Source organism: Hippopotamus amphibius, chromosome 7 (genome assembly GCF_030028045.1).
Source record: "Hippopotamus amphibius kiboko isolate mHipAmp2 chromosome 7, mHipAmp2.hap2, whole genome shotgun sequence".
Classification (NCBI taxonomy): Eukaryota; Metazoa; Chordata; class Mammalia; order Artiodactyla; family Hippopotamidae; genus Hippopotamus; species Hippopotamus amphibius.
The window spans coordinates 114,538,705-114,558,423 of NC_080192.1; the positions used below are offsets into that span (position 1 = coordinate 114,538,705).

The following is a 19,719-nucleotide window of genomic DNA, read 5'->3' on the forward strand; positions in this document are numbered from 1 at the left end:
ATTTCTGTCTTCTCATCTGTTAGGAAAATCAAGAGACTGGTTCAGAGTGGCCATCTCTTGCAGTGAGATTTTGCTGGGTGGTTTTTCTTTCCTTCACTTGCCCTTTAGCTCAGGGTTGGCCTTGGGGTGTCTGCCTGGTTTGCTCTGACCCGTACATCTCTCTGAGGTCCAGCGTGATGATGAAGGCCTGAGTCCTGCTCACATCCTTGCAGCTGCAGCTCTTTGTGCCCCTCACAGCCACCCATTGGCAGGGTCTGGTTGATGGCTCCTGCCATCTATCCCCTATCATTTTATTTCATTTCATTTTATTCCCATCACCTGCCAGTTTGGGCCTTCCGTTTCTCTTGCCTGTGTCGTAGCCTTCTGACTGTTCGCACTCTCCAGTCATCCCTTAAACTTCTGCCCCATGTGTGTTCCCACAGTACACTTGGCCTCTTCCCAGCCCGTGGGCCTGGCCATATACCCAGCACATGGTAACCTCTTAAGAAATGCTTATTCAATGAATGAATCACCTGTTGCCAAATCTTTAAGGGGTTCCCTTTGCCTTTTTTTTTTTTTAATGAAAGAGGTGTGGGTCTTTATTTTTATTTTTAGCTGTGTTGGGTCTTCATTGCTGTGCGTGGGCTTTCTCTAGTTGTGGCAAGCGGGGGCTACTCTTCGTTGTAGTGAGCAGGCTTCTCATTGCGGTGGCTTCTCTTGTTGCGGAGCACGGGCTCTAGGCATGTGGGCTTCAGTAGCTGTGGTGTCTGGGCTCAGTAGTTGTGGCTTGTAGGCTCTAGAGCACAGGCTCAGTAGTGGCTCACGGGCTTAGTTGTTGCACAGCATATGGGATCTTCCCGGACCGGGATCAAATCTGTGTCCATGGCGTTGGCAGGTGGATTCTTAACCACTGCGCCACCAGGGAAGTCCCCCCTTTGCCTTTAAAGCTATAACTTGACTTTTAAAATCTATCAGCTTTGCCATAAGGCTTCACTGTTGCCATAAGGCTTCCAGCCATAAATCCTACAGTCACCCCTCTCTCCGCTGCACATCTCACTTGGCAGCCCAGGGAGGCTCCCTGTTCTCTGTGCACTGTGATGCTTTTCTGTACCTGTGCCTTTCCGACCTGGCTCCTCCTTTCCTTATTCTACTATCACTGCTTGGTTTCTAGCCTTTATTTTTATTTTCAAATATTTTAGTAGTCCTGTAATTCTCCCTCATCCCCCCAACCCCCTGGGCAGAAATGTCCATGCTGTAGACCCATCACCTCAGCTAAGCCACTGACTTAGCTTGGAACTTGTTTTCTTATCTATAAAATAGGGATAATACAATAGTGATGACCAACTTGTGGGCCCTGAAGAGTAATAATAATATGTCCTTAAAGGTTATTTAAAGAACCACATAGTTAATACTTAAACACATTCCAGTTGTGAAAAATACAACTATTCATAGATGTTTATGGCAAAAAAAATGGATTCCTACTTTTACAGTCATCTACCTGCCAAGCTCCTTCTTTCTCTTGAGATAATCACTGTTAACAATTTGATAACCTGGCTCCTTTTCATATATCTTTGTGACATGGTGTATTTAAAGCACCAGCCTCATAGCAGTCATTTCAATAAATGGTAACAATAATTATTGCCATCAAATAAACTTCAGGGTCCAATTTACCTTTCCATCTTAATCACTGGTCTTAGACTTTTTTTTTTTAATGTAATTGATTTCACTTCTCCCAATTTACCCAGCACCTTCCTGCCTTTGCTTGTGCCGGTCTTTCCATGACAGATTAAATCGCCACTTTATCAGAGAAACCTTCCATAACCGCCCAGATGAAGGAAAACTTACCTTCTTCTGAACTTAATGTATTTTGATTACTGCATTTACCACTTTCTACATTTTACATTTGAGGTTAAAGTGGGCAAAGTTGTTGGGGAGGGTATATCTTTCCCTTCACTAAGTTGTACATTTTTTAGGCTAAAGTCAATCTTCTTTTTGTTGTTGTTGTTATTTTTCAGAGCTTTTTATTTTGAAATACTTTTATATTCACAAGAAGTTGCACAGAGTTCCAGTGTACCTTTCATCAGGCTTCCTCCAATGATGACATCTTATGCAACTGCAGTTAAGTTTTATGTATAAGTGATCTTTATAGACCTCTTGGCAGCTCTGTAGAGCCTGGCATACAGTAGGCACTCATACACTTCATTGTGTGGTGAATGAATTAGCGTGCTCCATGGGCTTAGAACCACATCTAAGTAATAGACTGTCATCCTGTCCTTACTCTAGGACGTTTCATTGCCCTGGCTAGCAACTGACCTGTCTTAGGAGACCCAGATGAAGCCATGCACATTGCTTGCCTCCCTTTGGGAGTGCTTAGTTGACCCATCAGGCAGGGAGCACAAGAAAGGGTTCTGGGACACATGCCCACACCTGGGATTTATTTCAAAGTAACACCCGAGGAGGTAAGTGGATGCAGGTATAGATGTGGCAGCATCGGCCTTGAGCTAATGGTTCATGGGGCAGGGTACTTGGGGGTTCATAGAACTATTCTGTCCTCTTTAGTATGTTGAGTGGTCTCAAGTCTCCATCTCAAAAGTTAATAAAACAAAACAAAAACTGCCACATTGCCAAAGCATCATAATCCACCTCTACTAAGTCACAGTGGCAGGATAGCATTTCTAGCAAGATATATACTACCTCAGGTTCTACCAAGACACACTCAACTTGCACGTTTAAGTTGAAAATGGAATTGATTATTATAGCAAAAGGAGTTAGAGAGGGTAAGGGTTACTTGTAGTAATTGCCTGTGATTTCTGACAGAAACATAGTCTGATCTTTGGAGATTTGTATACAATGGGTAGCTTCCTCCCTCAGCAAATCAGATGTTGTGGCCCTTCGGTGTACAGTCAAGAACTTGGTTGTTCCTTTATAGAAGGCCATCGGTCCCTGTTTATCTATATAGAGAAAATGTGGATCTGGTGTCATTGTTGCTGAAATGAAGGACAGAGGAGCAGCAGAGGAGAAACTATGCTGTGCAGTTAGGAGGTAGAACCCCCAACTTACTCAGACAAGGGGGAGAGCTGCATGTTCCTGTCTGCTAAGGAGGACGTGAAAAGAGACAGGGCAGCCCGGTGGAGGTAGTTACAGTTGGAAGAGATCCAGTAGAATAATAGCAGCCCCTTAAAAACTCCTACAGGGAGGGAGTCCAGTCCTCTGTAGCTAATCCCCAGTGGTGGAAGAGTGACCCTTCTGTTCACCCTTATCCTTACGCTGCCACACGTCCTAAAGAAATGCCATCCAAACACAGGCATGAGTAAACAAAGTAATATTAAGTAAGGAACATAAAATAACAAGTGTCCGTTAATTACAGCTATAAGGAATACATAAATCCCAGCCAGAATTCAATGTATTACATAATCAATGAGCATATATTATTAATCTGCCATTTATTAGCTATGTGGCATGAGCAAGTAACTTATCTTTGCTTCAGTTTCCTCATTTATAGGTGGGGAAAATAAAACCTATTGCATTCAGTTGTGAGAATTGGATTAATGTGTGTAAGTTTACAGAAAAATGCTTGGTGCTTGAGTAAGTAATGTATGTTTTTAAGTAATGTATGTTTTTAAAAAAATATATTTATTTATTTATTTAGGCTGTGCCAGATCTAGTTGCAGCACGTGGGATCTTAGTTGCGACATGTTTAGTTGTGGCATGTGGGATCTTTTAGCTGAGGCATGCGGGCTTCTTAATTGCAGCATACGGACTCTGAGTTGTGGCATGAGAACTCTTAGTTGGGGCATGCATGTGGAATCTAGTTCCCTGACCAGGGATCGAATCTGGGCCCCCTGCTTTGGGAGCTCTTACCCACTGGGACCACCAGGGAAGTCCCTAATGTATGTTTTTATTTATTCTCATTATTGATCTAGTGTGGAAGATAAAAATATTATATGAGTGGTATGGATTTTTTTTTTCTGTAAGGCAATTAAAGTACATAAGAAGAAAAAATCAATTTGTTGTTGTTGTTCTTTTTTGTTTCTTGATCCTGCATTTTCTTCCCCATTGGCCTTGTGGAGAAAACTCTTCTAAGGACATGAAAGAGGCTACAGAGAACGTGGTGGATGGTGATGTGTGATTTGTTGGAAATTTTTGTTACACCACATGTCATCACACTGGATAGACCCACTGGAGATATGATTGGAAATGCCTCATATGTTTAAGTCTGAATGCTTGGGGTAGGAAGGGTGCAACTTTTCTTTTTGTGCCACTCCTGGGGATGTGCTGGTTGATTCAAGCCACTGACAACTCCATCATGGTGATTGCTCTTCTAGTTGGGCATGCTTTTCACATTTTCTTTAAATTTTTTTCTTAATTAGAAAAATAATATGTGCACATCGTAAATCATTTACCAGTACAAAAGATAAAAAGTGACTTTCCATCCTGCATCAGCCCCCTCACACACAATTAGAGCATAATATATGTACCATTCTGCACATGTACATCTTGAAGACTGTGTCACATCAAAGAACAGCAATGCACCTCACTCCTTTTCGTGGCTACATTGCATAAGGTAGAGTCACAAAATTTCCAATGTCGATTGCATATGATTCAACCTAATAACTTTGGGAAATACATTTATATAATCAATCTCCTATGGATAGATATTTACATATTTTTTTATCCTTGGGTATTACAAACAGTGGATCTCGTTGTACATATTCTTGTATAAATGTGAGAGTGTGTTTGCAGGATAAACTCCTAGAGTGGGTGGCTGGGTCTCATGTGCAGTATAAAGTTGGTGGATCCTGCCAGTTGCTCTTTTAAGTGGTTTTAGCAGTTTATGCTACAACCAGCAGTGTAGGAGAATATAGGCAGAATTCTTGGGAGAAGAGAGAATGAAAGGATGGAGCATTCATTCTTGCCTTCTTTTTGCACTCAGGAAAACACTGAAGTGATCTCCTTTTGAGTGTGAAGGGAAGACCAGGAGCCCAGAGATGGTTGGTAATAATGATAATTATAGTTTGTTGAGCACTTACTATTATTTCATATTAATTCATTTAATTCTTAAGACAACCTGAGAGATAGGTCCTACTATTATTCTCATCATTTAACCATTGAGGAAAATTCAGGAAGAGAAATTAAATAGCTTATCCATGGTTTCACAGCAAGTTACTAGTGGAGAAGGGCTGCTTGCTTCAGACTCCTATCTTCTCCACTTTGTAGGACAATTTCTTTTTATTTCTTTATTCCTTTTTAAAAAATACTCATTTGTTTTGGCTGTGCCGGGTCTTAGTTGCAGCACGTGGAATCTTCGTTGCCACATGCAAGATCTTTACTTGTGGCATGTGGGATCTTTAGTTGCAGCATGTGAATTCTTAGTTACTACATGTGGGATCTAATTCCCTGACCAGAAATCAAACCCGGGCCCCCTGCATTGGGAGCGTGGAGTCCCAGCCACTGGACCACCAGGGAAGTCCCTGTTGGGCAGTTTCATGTACATATTTTTATTTTGGGTAAAAAAATGATCTCAGTCTGTTATCTTTTTTTTTTGTCTTATACTTGTTTGTCAACATATATGTGTCTTTGCAGTTTATTGTATGCCAATTATATCTCAATAAAAGCTCTTAAAAAAAAACCAAAAAAGCATATATATATATATCTTTAAGGGACTTATATTTCATTTTTCCCCACCAAAACTATGATGTTGAATCCTAAAATCCTATTCCAATTTATATAGTTTGAATTCATATAGCATTTTCTTATGTTATATTCTTTCCCTTCCTTCCTTCTTTCTTTTCTTTCTTTCTTTCCTTTCTTTCCTTTTTCTTTCTTTCTTTTTCTTCTTTCTTTCTTTTTCTCTTTCTTCTTTTTTTCTTTCTTTCTTTCTTTCTTTCTTTCTTTCTTTCTTTCTTTCTTTCTTTCTTTCTTTCTTTCTTTTTCTTCTTTCTCTCTCTCTCTCTCTTCCTTCCTTCCTTGCTTCCTTCCTTCCCTTTCTTTCCTTTCCTTTCTTTCCTGTGTTGGGTCTTAGGTTTTCTTAGCTGCCCAAGGGCTTTCTCTAGTGGCTAGCAGGGGCTACTCTTCATTGTGGTGCACTTGCTTCTCATTGTGGTGGCTTCTCTTGTTGTGGAGCACAGGTTCTAGGTGTGTGGGCTTCAGTAATTGTGGCACACAGGCTCAGTAGTTGTGGCACATGGGCTTGGTTGCTCCGAGGCATGTGGGATCTTCCTGGACCAGGAATCGAACCCATGTCCCCTGCATTGGCAGGTGGATTCTTAACCACTGTGCTACCAGGGAAGTCCTCTTATGTTATATTCGTAATCATTGTGACATTGTACTTTTAAATATAATTTTATTATAATTACATATGTATATATGTATACATAATTATGTGTATAATAGATATACATATATAACTACTGCAGATGATTTCTGTTCTGTCTTATGTTTGTATCATTCATTTAGCTTTTTCTTTTAAAAAATTTATTTTTTCATTTATTGGCTGCGTTGGGTCTTTGTTGCTGCGAGTGGGCTTTCTGTAGTTGCGGAAAGCAGGGGCTGCTCTTCATTGCGGTGTGCAGGCTTCTTATTGCGGTGGCTTCTCTTGTTGCAGAGCAGGGTTCTATGCACACGGGCTTCAGTAGTTGTAGTGTGTGGGCTCAGTAGTTGTGGCACACAGGCTTAGTTGCTCCGCGGCACGTGGGATCTTCCCAGGCTAGGGATCAAACCCATAACCCCTGCATTCGCAGGCGGATTCTTAACCACTGTGCCACCAGGGTGGCCCATTTAGCTTTTTCAAATCAGCTATCTAGTAAAAATATTGTCTTTGGCTTTTTTATATTTTAATTTTCTTAATTGTCTCTGTGATATTGAATTTTAATCGGATTCTGGATGGAGCAAATGACGGAAACAATCACCTTAAATCCTCTTGCAGTAAGGCAGACTATAAGTCAATACTTTAATGGCTGGATCAGCACTGTTGTTTCCGTTTGACCCAGTGGGTAGTGTGGCCACATGGTCTAAGGGTCTGGATTAAGGCTCGAGTCTCTTTGGGAGCATGGATTTAAATCCCGCTGCCTTCTTTTCTTTTTCTTTTTTTTTATCGTGGTAAAACATATGTAACATAAAATTTACCATCTTGTAAATCTGAAACCGTGTTTAAGAACCAGCAGTATGAAAAATGCTGCTCTAATGCATAAACCGTGGACACTAAGACATTGATATATATCATTTAATATTAACAGTTAACAATGTCACAAAAATCATTAGCATTTTCAGATGTTCCTTGGTGCTTCAAAGCCCAGTAGATCCTTGTTTTATTACCTGTGCCACTGCAATTTCTTAGTTGTGTGATCTTGGAAAAGATGTTTAACTTTTCAGCCTCAGTTTTGTCATCTGTAATATGGAGATGTTAGGGGAAATAAATACCCATTAAACAACAACTTCTCTTTTTCCTCTTTCCTCAGCCCTTGGTAACCACCATTCTACTTTCTGTTTCTCTGACTTTGACTACTTTAGATAACCTTATGTAGGTAGCATCATGCAGTATCTGTCTTTGTGTGTGTGTGCCTGGCTATCTTTCACGTAGTATAATGTCCTGAAGGGTTGTCCATTTTTTAGCGTGTGACGGGATTTTCCTCCTTTGTAAAACTGCGTAATATTCCATTGTAAGACTGTGGCACATTCTGTTTATTGATTCATCCATCAAGACATTTCGGTTGCTTCCACCTGTTGGGTATTGTGAATAGTGCTGCTGTGAACACAGGTGTGTAAATATCCCTTTGACACCCTGCTTTTAGTTCTTTTGGCTCTATACCCAGAAGTGGGATTGCTGGATCATATGAAAGTTCTATTTTTAATTTTTTGAGGAACCTCCGTACTGTTTTCTATAGCTGCTGTACTATTTTACAGTCCTACCAACAGTGCACGGAGGTTTCAGTTTCACCTAATAGTAGGCATCCTGATGGGTGTGTGAGGTGATACCTTCTGAGGGTTTTGACTTGCATTTCTCAGATGATTAGTGATGTTGAGTATCTTTTCAAATGCTTGTTGTCCATTTGTATATCATCTTTGAGAAATGTCTATGCAAGTCCTTTGCTCATTTTTAAATTGGGTTATTTGATTTTTTTGTTGCTGAGATGTAGGGGTTCGATACGTATTCTGGATATTAATCCCTTATCAGATATATGATTTGCAAATGTTTTCCCCCATTCTGTAACTTGCCTTTTCACTCTGTTGATTGTTTTTTTTTTGGTGCACAAAAGCTTTAAAGTTTGACGCAGTCTTGTTTGTCTATTTTTGTTTTTGTTGTTTGTTCTTTTGCTGTCATATCCAAGAAATAGTGGCCAAGTCCAATGTTATGGAGACTTTCCCCCTATATTTTCTTCTAGGAATTTTTAAAGAAATCGTTTTAGGTCTTACATTTAGGCATTTAATCCATGTTGAGTTAACTTTTGTACTTGGTGTAAGGTAAGGGTCTAACTGAATTCCGCACCATTTTTGATGGCAGGCTTCTGTTATCCTTTAAAGCTCCCAGAAGAGCCATTCCAGTCCTTCAAGTTCTATCAAAGTCACTTACATTGTACTGGACAAAAAGCCGTTTGGCACTTGTTATGCATCTGTTGGGTTTGGGAAGTAAGGGCAGGAGATACAAAGATGAATAAGTCAGGGGACTCTCAGGTGATGTGAACGCTCTATATCTTGCTAGGAGTTTCGGTTATAGAGGTTATGCATTTGTCAAACCTCAGTGAATGTGCCGTTAAGGTGTGTGCATTCCATTGCATGTAAAATTCAAATCAAAAGAAATAAATGAAACAAATACTGAACTCTGGTTAATAATATGCAGTCTGAAGTTTTTAGATGAAAGTGCACTGATGTCTGGATTTACTTTAAAATGCATCCCCCCACCCCAAAAAAAAGATAGATTAATAGGTGGATAAAGGGGTGAATAGGTCATAAGCAAGTATATTTAAAATATGAATGAACTTGTTTCCTGTTTGAAATTTTGCATAATAAAATGTTGAGGGGAAAAAAGAAGATAGCACCCAGAGGGAGACTGATTGCCTCCCCACACAGCATGGTTAATGGCCTCTTATGTCCTGTCCTAGTCTTTTTTTGCAGGCACGAGGGCATGGGGGTAGAACTGGCTAGCACTAAAAGCATTTGTTCTCCTGCGGAGCCTGTTTGTAAACCTCTGAGTCATTGCCAGAAGTGCCTTCCATCATGTGGGATCAGCTAGGGGAACTGGAATCACTGATGATTGCCCGCAATTTTTGAGGTCCTCCAATGCCTATGGAAAGGAATCCATTTTACGTCGTAACTTAGTACACAATTCTATGTAACTGAAACAAAAGTTTTATGAAACTATACTTGAATGCACTCTAATATGTCTATTTAATCCCAAAAAACCCCCACAAAAAATGAAACCCTCCGTCAATTTTGATCCATTAATGGGTTAAGAACCGGCAGTGAGAAAAATGCTGCTTTAATAATCAATCATGGAGACCAAGAGATTGACATGTATCTTTTAATATTAACAATGAACATTGTCATAAAAATCATTAGCATTTTCAGATGTTCCTCAGTGCTTCAAAGCCCAATAGATCTGGGTTTTGTTACCTATGCCACTGCAATTTCTTAGTTGCGTGATCTTGGAAGAGATGTTTAACTTTTCAACCTCAGTTTTGTCATCTGTAGAACAGAAATATGAGGGGAAATACACACTCCATAGAGTTCTTGAAAAGGGTTAAATGAGATGATGTCTTCAAAGTGCTTAGCACTGTGCCCAACTGGAAGGCCTCAATAAATAGGAAATATATTTTTAGCTGTGAATTCATGAGCTTCTATATATGTTTGGGCCTCAAAAGAAATCAGAATGGGCTTCAGAGGATTCTAGTTTCCTTTAATATCTTCTTCCATTCTTTTTTCCGGTTTGTTTTTTATAGAAGTAACCCTTGGAGTACCCAATTATTTGTTATAATGCTCAGTAAAGCACAAGTACTCAGTTTTCTAGCAGTTGCCGGAGGTGGCATCGGTGAGAGTGCCATTTGGAAACATGGGGAATTTTGGCAGGCTTAGTGGTGTTTGTTGTTGGAGAATGCCTTGGCATAATCCTAGGTGAAAGAGGGAGGCCTGGGGTTTCTCACTGATTCATCCCTTTAGCGTGGTATTCTGGATAAACTGTCTGACTCGGCGGGGCGGGCAGGAAGACCCCAGTGGGCCTCATTACAGACAAGTTTACCTCTTTGAAATTCCCTTACTGAGAGATGATTTCGTGTCATTTGGATTTCCTCCTTTTTAATCTGAACAATTTGGCTGCTGGTAGAAGTAATTAGCTGAAAATGTTCTGGTGTTTTTGGCACAGTCAAAATTTTTGCTTGTCTTAATTTAATAGAATCTTAGGATTTTATTGCTGGGAGAGCTCTTAGAAGATCAGAGTGAGGAGAACAGCAGGGCTCCCTGCTGCAGGTCCAGTGCTCTTGCTTATGTCAGGCTGGAGAAGAGACAGTACTTTAGCTGGAGAACTGGTAAAAACCATAGCTGATCTAAGAAAACTATTACCATGACTCCTTTGTGCTCTTGCAGTCCTTTTTGAGTGTGTATTTTATTACTTACTGAATTTACCAGTTTATTACCTAGGATACCAACTTAGAAATTCTGGTGGCTTAACACAGCAAAGACGTATTGGTTGCTCACATACCGTGTCCAATCAGAGTCAGGGTGGGGAATGTCTGTCTTTATTTGCTCGTACACTCAGTGACTTGGGCTGGTAGGGACCCCACCATCTTGGAGCCACTTAGGACACATGCCTTTCAGGTTGCCATGTCAGGGAAGAGAATTCACACCTACTCTTCAATGCCTCTGCCCAGATCTGTAATCATTTTGCTTACAGCTCATTGCTCAGAACTGGTCACATGACCCCGCCTAACTGCAAGGGGCTAGAAATACTGGGAAACATATGGAGTATTTGATGAGTGTTATCAGGGAGAAGGAATGCATGGTATTATGTTTATTAAAACGGAATATTGGGACTTCCCTGGTGGCACAGTGGTTAAGAATCCACCTACCAGCGCAGGGGACATGGGTTTGAGCCCTGGTCTGGAAAGATACCACATGCCACAGAGCAACTAAGCCCGTGTGCCGCAACTACTGAGGCTGAGCTCTAGAGGTTGTGAGCCACCACTACTGAGCCCAAGTGCTGCAACTACTGAAGCCCTCGAGCCTAGAGCTCGTGCTCCTCAACGAGAGAAGCCATGACGAGAAGCCCGCGCACGGCAACGAAGAGTAGCCCCTGCTCATCACAACTAGAGAAAGCCCATGCGCAGCAACGAAGACCCAACACAGCCAAAAAATAAATGAATAAATTTAAAAAAAAAAGCAAAAACTGAATATTGGAAAGAAATGCAGCCTCCTATTTTCTAGATCTACGAAGCTTCATTAACCCAGTTTTCTCAGCCTCCGGGTTCGTAGAGGCCATTATGGCAGCAGCCTTGTTATCCCCACCTGGTAGCCTGGTGGGGCTAGAGAAACTGCTGCCAATCATGGTGTAATGCGGTCTGTGTGCAGAGCGGCAGGTAATACAGTAGAGAAATAGGGGCAGCTGTGACTTCACCTGCTGACCTCCCTCACCAGCAGTAGGTTGGATTATTTTCACTGTGGGCTTTATCTTCCTGCTTAGTTTGTGTGTAAGGTGAAAAACAGTCCCTCCTTCCCCACAAAGATATCAGGTCCTAATCCCTGGGCACTAGTGGATATTACCTTATATATCAAAAGGGATCTTGCAGATATGATTAAATTAAGAATCTTGAGATGGGGGATTATCCTGCATTATCCCAGGGGCTCTAAATGCTACCATGTGTATCCTTACAAGGTGGAAGCAGAGGGAGATTTGACACAGTGACCACAGAGACAGAGATAGGAGTGATGTGGCTCCAAGCCAAGGAACACCAACCAGGAGCTGGAAGAGGCAAGGAACGGATTCTCCCCTAGAGCCTCCGAAGGGAGTGAGGCCCTACTAACGCTTGATTTTGGTCCAATGATAATGATTTTGCACTTCTGACCTGTGGATATGTGAAAAAATAAATTTCTGTTGTCTTAAGCCACCAGGTTTGTGGTAATTTTTTACAGCAGCCACGTAAAATTAGTATACTCAAGTTTTTACTTTGTTGTTGGTCAGTGGCTCTTGCCCTTCTAACTAGTGCCCTCAGGAACCAGGACTGGAGGGAGCATGGGGGAACCAAGTGGCTGGAGAATAGGGTGAGGGTGAGAATTTTCTTTCTATGCTCTTTTTTTTTAACCTTTGAAATTTAAACCATGTGAATGTACTATTCAAGAAATAAATCAAATTAATTTCTGTGGCCTTGGGACCCTCTATAGTAGGGGGACATGGTGAAGTTTATTTATTCATTTCCCTGAGTAGCATCCTGTGTGATTTGTGTTCTGTGCAATGCACTTTGGGTGCTTTTTTTCAAAATGTTGCCCCACAGACCTTACCATTCCACCTGCTCCATTTTCTTCTTTCGCCATTGTACTTCTCATGGTTGGGTCTAGGTCAGTAGTAAGACAGAATTATGTGGAGCAAAAATGAATGTGGTATAAGGATTGTAACTTTTAATTTGAATTTTAAAATGGAATTTAATTGCTAACAGTACTGTATTGTGTACTTCAAACTCGCCAAGAAGTAGATCTTAGGATGTGTTCTTACCCTTAAAAGAAGTGTTGGGGAGGAAACTTTGGGAGGTGATTGATGTGTATGTACTTGATGGTGGTAATAGTTTCATGGATGTATACTTATCCAGTCTTATTGCACTGAATACATTGAAAATTTATATACATGTGTGTATATATACACACATACACACACAACATGTCAAACATACCTAAATAAAGTGCTTTAAAAGAACCAAAAAAAAGAAAATGTAATTAAAAATTACCTCAGTGTTACCTCTCACCCAGGATCAGGGCTTCCTAACCAGTGTGCTGAGATTTAATTCCTCAGCCTTGGGGAGTGTGGGGCGAGGCTGGCAGCTTCCGCTTCAGGAATGCTACCCCTTGACATCAGTGTGCTATCTATGTAATGCGTGCAATGATGTGGAGAGGTTGGTAAATACTGCTCTAGGTAAAATATGGCCTTATATTTTTGAAAATACATGTTGAGCTCTTTTCCTTCCTGGCTGCTTGAAGATCAGCCGCCATCATGAACGACACAGTAACTATCCGGACCAGGAAGTTCATGACCAGCCAACTACTTCAGCGGAAACAAGTGGTCATCGATTGTCCTTCACCCTGGGAAGGCAACAGTACCTAAGACAGAAATTCGGGAAAAACTAGCCAAAGTGTACAAGACCACACCAGATGTCATCTTTGTGTTTGGACTCAGAACCCATTTTGGTGGTGGCAAGACAACTGGCTTTGGCATGATTTATGATTCTTTGGATTACGTGAAGCAGAATGAGCCCAAACAGAGGCTTGCACGACGTGGCCTGTATGAGAAGAAAAAGACCTCAAGGAAACAGCGGAAGGAACGCAAAAACAGAGTGAAGAAAGTCAGGGGGACTGCAAAGGCCAGCGTGGTGCTAGCAAAAAGGAGTAAAGATTCTGCAGTGACTGTATCTGTGGTGATTGTGCAGATTTTTCATGAGAGAATTGATAAACTAAGACCTTTTACAAAAAAATAAAAATACATGTTGAATAAAAATAGCTATGCAAAACAAACAAACGAACTTGTGGGGTCTTTGGGAAAATTCTAGTGATTGTTTTGCTGCACTGCGGGAGTCCTCAGCCCTCAGCCTTTTATCCACTGTGATGCTTGCGATGAGGGTGGTCATGACCTGGTGCTCTCCTGACGAGGGCACTGGCATTCCTGCAAAGCCCAGAAGGCAGGCTCAGATTCTGCGTCTCCCACACAAGCCCTGTAGGAAAAAGAAATATAGAAACATTTTAGGAAATGATCTTGAGTTCATTCTTTTTTTTTTTTAATTTATGTATTTATTTATTTATTGGCTGTGTTGGGTCTTCGTTGCTGCACATGAGCTTTCTCTAGTTGCGGCGAGAGCAGGCTCTAGGTGCATGGGCTTCAGTAGTTGTGGCACATGGGCTCAATAGTTGTGGCACACGGGCTTAGTTGCTCCTCGGCATGTGAGATCTTCCCGGAGCAGGGACCAAACCCGTGTCCCCTGCATTGGCAGGCGAATTTTTAACCACCGCGCCACCTAGGAAGCCTGAGTTCATTCTTATTTACCAAGAAAAAAATCATCAAAAACTTGGGTGTGTCCACTGTTTGTACCAAGTCCTTCTGACCTACCTAATAACTTACATTACAGTAGAGAATCACTGTCCTCACAGAATAACATTCATAGTGTGGCAAGCTGAGTATCAGTTAATTTCAAGTCACCAGGTAAGAGATTTTTAAAAGTATTAGTGACAACAAGCAAACAAATGTTTTTTTTTTCAATTGTATTACATGCCATATATAAATAAGAACTTTATCAAGTTCAGTTTTCATTTGTCGATGTATGTGTTGTTCTGTTGCATCCTGGTGGGTCTGATGATGTTGGTAGTGCTGTCTGTTCTTTTATGTTTTCTGGAAAAGTAACTAAATTAGTATGTCAGTGTAGTACTATCTGAAGAAATCTAAGCTATTAAAATGCTTAAAAATAAAATGATCAACTCTTCTTTTGTTCTCTTGACAGGATAATTGAAGCTATCTGCATAGGTTGGTTCACTGCGGAATGCATTGTGAGGTTCATCGTCTCCAAAAACAAGTGTGAGTTTGTCAAGAGACCCCTGAACATCATTGATTTACTGGCAATCACACCGTATTACATCTCCGTGTTAATGACAGTATTTACGGGCGAGAACTCTCAACTCCAGAGGGCTGGAGTCACCTTGAGGGTGCTTAGAATGATGAGGATTTTTTGGGTGATTAAGCTTGCCCGTCACTTTATTGGTCTTCAGACACTTGGTTTGACTCTCAAACGATGTTACCGAGAGATGGTTATGTTACTTGTCTTCATTTGTGTTGCCATGGCAATCTTTAGTGCACTTTCTCAGCTTCTCGAACATGGGTTGGACCTGGAAACATCCAACAAGGACTTCGCCAGCATCCCTGCTGCCTGCTGGTGGGTGATTATCTCTATGACTACAGTTGGCTATGGAGATATGTATCCTATCACAGTGCCTGGAAGAATTCTTGGAGGAGTTTGTGTTGTCAGTGGAATTGTTTTATTGGCATTACCTATCACTTTTATCTACCATAGCTTCGTGCAGTGTTATCATGAGCTCAAGTTTAGATCAGCTAGATATAGTAGGAGCCTCTCCGCTGAGTTCCTAAATTAACGCATTGCAAATCAATTCTTGCATACATTTCATTTGATCGAGTTGACGCTACTTCATATTCATGCGTTTCTTGCTGGGTGAGCACTGCAGTGGTACTGTCATCACCTTGGTAGAGTAAAAATTGTCCTTCCCAGCTGAAGGGATAAAACAATTTACTTATTATGGAGTAAATATGATTGAGACTGCAAAGGAAAAGGAGTGACTCCTAGAGTAAATTTTAGGACCTTATTTTATTTAGACTTGTCTCCTCCTTGCCTTGAACAATTACACTTTTTGTGTTTGTTTTAAAGTATATTATTTGAACATTTTAAAACCAAAAGCTACTATTTTGCAAATGTTTTTCCATCTTGTGAATGCAGAAGAAGCTTGGAAGTTGTAGTGATTTTTGTTGGAGAGTAACATTTTCATTTCTAAATGTTTTATAATCTCTCATATCAATGTCAGAAGTATCCTGGAAACATATGTCATATGCAGGAACTGTTTAACAAATACTTTAAAAATTTGGCCAAATTTTAAACTGTATAGTGGAGCAAGTAGATTCAAGCAAGAACAGTATTTTAAAAACTTCTCCAGCGTATTTCTCAATTATCGGATTTATTTTTGTTCCTATTATTCATCTTATCATACAGCTTCGTGGAAGCTTGAGTATGTTCTTCCTTTTCCATTTTGGATTTCTTTTTTCTCTGTCCTGAAATGACTCAAAAGAGTATTTGTATTGTTTAGCATTTTATTGGAGTTCATTTTATTCGATTTCATTGCTGTTACTAGGTGATAATTGCCCTAACATTCAGATGTTCAGACAAGGAGATTTCCAACATTAAAATTATAATAGAAATAGTTTGATATTACAACCCATATTTATGTTCTTCTGCTCTTAATTTTTTTTGCCAAACATCATGGGTTTAATAAGACAAGATGAAAGGATATTTATGTAGCCGTTTTATACCAAAGTCATACTTGAATGTTGTTGCTGGGTTATCGTAAAAAAAAGAAATTATTTCCCTACTCTTGGTTGCTGTGTAGCCAAGCCAATTTAAAGCCAGCTAAAAGCAATGAGTACATAATTATTTGAGCTGATCTTCACCATTGTCAATTATAGCTATGCCAAAACTTCTTGTAACAATATTGACTAATATGCCACACTAATCTGGGTAGGTTGTTAGGACTAGATAATGTAAAACTGATGATTGTTTAGTGCTAAATTTTAGCAATCTGAATTAGGATTTTATTTTGTTAGTCAGTTTCCATAAAGCTGTCATTATAGAAACAAAAAATTACAGTCATAGATTCATGAATAATTTAATGGTGTACACTGTAATTTAGTGGGGGTGGGAGGCAGAGCAGAGGAGATGGAAAGGGGACCTGAATATATTTATCAAAGAAAGGGTTAACGGAGGTGTTCATTAAAGGAATATTAGCCATCGTCTAGTTCACATCTCAGGTAGTACAGGTAGAAAACTAGGGCAAGAGAGGATATGACTGTGAAGGTGTTGAGGCTAAAACTAGATCTCTAGGAACCTAGACCAGCAGCTTCTTCTTAACACACCTTTGGGTTTCAAGAAAAGCCTTGAGAAGCCACACTCTTTGCTGTTGCTACTGCTGAGGTAATAATAGCAAAACCATTCCTTTTCCCTAATTTACTTTCCTGAGTTTAGATATTTTTGGCCAGTAAGATTCTCACGCCATCTTGCCTACTATTGCACACTGGCATGTTACATATTACATACTCAAAATAAACTCTGTTATTTGTTATATATTTACTGTATTTTAATATATTTGAAATACATAGCATGGATTTATTTTTTCTTACCTATTTTAATTAAGGCTTTGTGATTTATGCAAATAACAGGCAGGTGATAGCACCCCTACATCACTAGCAAGAATAAGACAGCCAGCAACGTTTCTGGCACTGAGAACTCTTCATGAGAATATGTCTTATCTCCCCAAGTAAAGTATAACTGTCTTCAGGTCTGGGGTCCTCTCTCACACACACCTTCATGTCCCCATAGCATCTATGATAGACTTGGGCACAAACTGTTGACTGATTTGGGAAGAGAAACTGCTTTTTTGAAGAGACGAGGAGAACTGTATACCTGTATGTGTATGTGTAGAGCCACTTGTGTGAATACACAAGCAGACTTTGAGTAACTATCGAGAAGTCTCTTGTTGGTGATGCCAGAGTTTTCATAGGACCAGTTCTCACAAAGGAGCATATTAGATACATGCTAATGGCAGTTCAGCCACCCATGTACTGAGGATGATGATGAGACCTGATAGGATAGTTCTTTCATGAGTGAAAAAAAATGTATATCATGGGTGTTGTAGCTTTTTAGGAACAGAAGCATTTTCTTATAGCTTTCCCTGAATGTTACTGCCTTAAAAAAATAATAATTGAGTAGCACTTCTTTCATAGTTGTACTTTTAGAGATTTCTCATAACTCAGTCTTCATGGCAGAAATGCTTTTATTAGGACCTATATTAATCTCAGTAAGTCAGACATTATCTTAAATTAGAACGCCCAAGGAGGAAAGAGAAAGCCCAAACGTTTGTTCTCATTTTACCACACCTGAGCTTATGTGACTTGATCTTATGTGTGACTTGTTTTGTATCCTCTAAAGTGGAATTTTTCAGAATTAAAGATCTAAAATTAGGGAACACGTTTGAAAGTGAACACACTCTAGCAATTGAAGGTCTCCTTCCTCTTTTTTCTTTTATGGCTCTGTTGCTGTTGCTGCTGCTACAGTTATACTTGCTTTTGTCTTGCGTTTTGTAGTTACTTATAAGCAGACGTTTCTAAGTTCTTACTTTCTTAAAAATGTGGAAATGTATTCTTTCATGGTGGCTGTCAGTAAGTCAAAATAATATTTCCTGTTCTTAAACTTTTGTCCAGATGTCCTAGGTCTCCAATGATCCTGGAGGAGGAGAGATGGGATTAAGTTGGATGTTGGTATTGGAAGAATTTTCTCTGTTGGCTTGATATTTTCTAGAAGCAGTTTATTTTTCCTCTTTGCTATAGAAATGAAAAATAAGAAACTGAAAACTCCTAGCTCTGTTTTACCATTAAGCTTATATAACTCCAAATTTAACACGTAGCTTCACAAAATATTTCCAGCGCCCTCTGACCCTACATAAACGTCCATTCACTTATGGTATCCGATATACATTCCAGTCAGATGTGGTGTAAGTATTTCATAGGGTCATAGTAAACTACAACTGAAGGGCCCTGGAGACCTTCTGGTTTACCTTGTCCCTTCCCGCGTCGTTTATCCCATCCAGATGTTAGCAGCCAGGCAGCTGTGCTCCGTGTGGGTTGTGATTTAGCCGTCGTCACCCACAGGGAGACCAGCTTACCCTGGTTTGCCTGAAACTTTCTTGGTTTTAGCATTAAATGCGCCCCCATCTTGGGAAATCCCTTAGTCTCAAGTGAACTGGGGCAGTTGGGCGCCCTCGTGTCAGAACAGGCCTTAGAAACCTGGTTTTCAGACTTCTGATTCAGTGCTCTTTAGACATACTTTTTTGCTGGGGGGAGAGGGAAGGCACAAAGGATTTCTCTTAAAGATATTTTCTTTGGGGTTTTAGGGGTCCCTTTTTATAGCTCATATAAAAATCAGGCATTGCTTTTAGATGCTCTAGATATCAGGAAGGAGGAGGGGGACCAGTGTGTAGGGAACTCGGATTTTTAGTAGAGTTTTTAAATTTCAAAACGTCACAGTTGCGCTCTCATTCACATATATGCAAATAAATGCAGTTATTTCATAGTTTATCATTGCATTATTTAGAAGGGCCAGGTTGAGAAATGTCATAACTGAAGAGGAAGTAACATGGGTTGAAGCTTTAATGGAATGTTCTGGAAAAATTCCATTTTGGTCAGGGAAGGTTTCACACACTTCTCTGTTTGTTCGGCATGCTTTCATATGGTGTTTTGCTTCCTGCCTTTCCAGACCCATCTGTACTTGGAGGACTGGGCATATCAGTTCTGCCCTTGAAAGTAAACTAATAATTTGCTGCCCCATACTGTTGAGCCTTCCATAGACTTGTGAAATGTCATCCACAAGCCTCATTCTGTCATTGACTTTTATTTTTCTTTTATCAATTCCACAGGCCTAAACTTTCAGATTTTTCCACTTCTCCCAGACATTCCCAATAAGCACATAAACTTTTGACTGTTGGTGTGGCTCAGTTGTCAGTTTATTATTTGTTATGGAATTGAATTGGATAATCTGCATTTATGCTATATTTTGAACAAATTAATTTTACGTAGCTCTGGTGAGGATCCTTTGATTTATATTTTAAAATATCAACACTATACCAGTATACATTTAGTGGATGAAAGCCAGAGGAAGTATATATTATTTGGAGTTCAAATAATATCTGCCAGGACTAAGTAATGCTGTGTCATTTATGTCTGGAGTA

General features: G+C 40.1%; 1 protein-coding gene and 1 pseudogene across 2 annotated transcripts in view; both read left to right on the top strand.

Moving 5' to 3' along the window:
- KCNG3 (potassium voltage-gated channel modifier subfamily G member 3) overlaps positions 1 to 19,600 on the top strand; it is a 44,969-nt gene extending 25,369 nt beyond the window's left edge. The window contains exons 1-2 of one of the 2 annotated variants that reach the window (XR_009054850.1): positions 4,705 to 4,970; positions 14,661 to 14,743. Coding sequence is in view for 1 of the 2 variants with exons in the window: in XM_057743449.1 (XP_057599432.1) it covers positions 14,661 to 15,306 (646 nt within the window). In the remaining variant the exon portion in view is untranslated. Of the gene's footprint in view, positions 1 to 4,704; positions 4,971 to 14,660 lie in introns of those variants that run through there. The other variant, XM_057743449.1, reaches the window with a different exon arrangement.
- Positions 13,166 to 13,646, top strand: LOC130856766 (40S ribosomal protein S24-like; annotated as a pseudogene).
- Positions 19,601 to 19,719: the final 119 nt, after the last annotated feature.